Raw genomic sequence first — 2,550 nt, forward strand, 5'->3', positions numbered from 1 at the left:
GGCGAGAACGGGTTAAGGACTTAGTATATGTCTGCTGTGGGTGAATAAATCATATATTTGATATCAACTCACTATTGCTTATGCATTATAACTTTTCCTAGAGATATATAGTAGTATAATGAAGCTATATCTGTTTCCTGGTTAATTTTAATCCAAAAGAGTTGGTTGCTGAATCTTCCCTTGACAATCACTTTTGGGCACAAATGCCAAGGCTTAACATGCTGTGCTTCATTTTCAACTCGGTCTGACTATGCATTTTTTAATAATTTGAATGAGAAATTTGCTGTTCTTTTTGAGACTATTGAAAAGTCCAAACTTTAGAGCTGTGTGGATGAAAAGTGACAGTTCTCTGTGTAATTTCATGTTCATACTCTTGAATATTACATTTCTTTGACAGAGGTGGCATCAATTTTGAAACTGAAATGTGTAAGATGAAACTGGAGTTTTCTTTTTTTATTCATTGCTAAATACCCTCTTAGACTGTGTGTGCGTTCACCACTGCTATATCGAGCAAGTGTTAAAAGACATTCTGATACCACTTGTTGCTCTTCCTGGCAGTGCAGCAGGATGTCTCCAGTGGTTTAATAAATCAACCCCCCCTTCTTTCCCTTGTAGTCAAAGACAGATCAAAGCTTCCTCTGGATTTCACCTTGATGATTTGGAGGCAGGACTATTATATCAGAGCTTTGCATGGTTGAAAGCAGGTTCACTTGCTTCCAGTCCATCTACATATGGCCAACTTCCCTATTGCAGAAGCCCGGAAGTTGACCATCGTGGGCGCTCGCCTTGAGGTCCTTCAGGATACACTTATGGTTTAGTCACACTGTTTCCTTTGTTCTTCCTTGATTGCAGATACTGGAAGAGGGTTAGCAAACTGTCCCAGTTGTCGAGATGTGTGATATGTACAGCTTATGCTGGCAGGTACATTGCCACAGTCCTGGCTCACATAAATGTTGAAGCCATTGGTGTAGACAGTACCAGCACCATCATAATTTTATGTAGATTATCATTGTGAACTGTGCCCTCTTCGATAGTTTGGATTGAATTTCATTGTGCTGTTCTCTGAAAGCCAACAGTAACTCATGAACTGTTATCTTCCTCTCTGGGATGTAGACAATCTTGAATGTCTTGTCAAGAACATTCACACGTAATCCTTGTCGACCTAGGGTTCCTTGTCTGAGAGATGGAGATGGGACTGCAATGTGTCAAACCTTATTTTGTGACATGGATTCGGCAAAGGGGAAATCAATTGATTTCTTGACTATTAATATAGCAAATGGTGGTGTGGCTGCAAGGCCATGAGGAGCTGGAAGTCAGTGAATGACAGCAGCTTCTTTGTCATGTCCTCCCAACTCTTTGGCATCAGGAAGGTGTTGATGATCTTATGTGTAGTTGAGTTGGCTGGTTGATCTTGGTGCAGGGTTCTCTCTTCCTCCTTTGTTGTAACAACTTGCCATCTCCTCCTCCCACTCACCATTGCTCTCCAATGTCACCTTCATATCCCAGTTAGAGTGTCTGAAGTTGTGAAGGCTGGCAGAATGCACTGAGATGTTGTCCAGAGCCATGATGAGAGGCAGTGATGGTTTTAAGAGTTAGTGCAATATTGGTTGCTGTACTGGTTCATTTCTGGCAAAGGTCCAACCTAGAATGAAGAAAAGGCCCTGTACCCCACTATTTATAGCATTCCTGCCTGTGATGTCATGGTCATTGAGCAAACAGAATGACCCATAGTGACCAATTATGTGACCTTTTGTAAAACTTGATGCACTATTTTAGGTGGGCAAGGAAAGTATATGCACACCATAAGAAGTTTATCTAGCTCAGGCATCAAGAAGAAAGTCCATTGAGAGCCCACATTTTGCTTGTCATAAATGTGAGAAAGGGTTAACCTATAAGCATTAAAAATTTACATAGACTAATATAACAAATGAGTCCAAGGAACTGTTGACTTGTTAGACCATCATGTTATGTGTATGTTGCCTTTTATTATAATAGGTTTTTATTAACTACCTGATAGCCTATTTGTCAATTTTTGTTACTGTAACAGTTTTGATCAGTATTGTACTTTGATTTGTACTTTTTTCTTTGTTTTCAGAATGATTTTTCAGCAAATGTTGAATTAAAGTGTTTTCAGTCTATTAGCAGTACTGAATAATTTTCACACAAAAAAGTTGTTATTTTATAACATTATTTTGAAAGTCTAATGCAATCATCTTACTTCCAGGATACAAAAGGAACTCGCAGAAATAACACTAGACCCCCCACCCAACTGCAGCGCTGGGCCTAAGGGAGACAATCTGTATGAATGGGTGTCGACTATCCTGGGTCCACCTGGGTCCGTGTATGAGGGTGGCGTCTTCTTTCTAGATATCCATTTCTCGGCAGAATACCCATTCAAACCACCTAAGGTAAAGAACTCTTGTGTCTTTAGTGTATAGGGATAATTGCTACTATTGGTGAGGATAGTCTTTGTAAATGGCAGAGCAAGTTGATCATGAAATATTTTGGTTGCCAATAGAAGGATTGTCTCCCTGCTATGTTTATTTTGAC

General features: G+C 39.8%; 1 protein-coding gene across 3 annotated transcripts in view; it reads left to right on the plus strand.

Moving 5' to 3' along the window:
- The window catches only part of LOC119593488 (ubiquitin-conjugating enzyme E2 E1-like), a gene marked incomplete in the record, with an annotated part of 19,951 nt that overhangs the window by 11,929 nt on the left and 5,472 nt on the right, over positions 1-2,550 (plus strand). For all 3 annotated transcript variants that reach the window (XM_037942427.1, XM_037942428.1, XM_037942429.1), the window contains 1 exon segment: positions 2,225-2,408. In XM_037942427.1, the coding sequence (XP_037798355.1) occupies positions 2,225-2,408 (184 nt within the window).

The sequence above is a fragment of the Penaeus monodon genome, chromosome 32, assembly GCF_015228065.2.
Source record: "Penaeus monodon isolate SGIC_2016 chromosome 32, NSTDA_Pmon_1, whole genome shotgun sequence".
Taxonomy (NCBI): Eukaryota; Metazoa; Arthropoda; class Malacostraca; order Decapoda; family Penaeidae; genus Penaeus; species Penaeus monodon.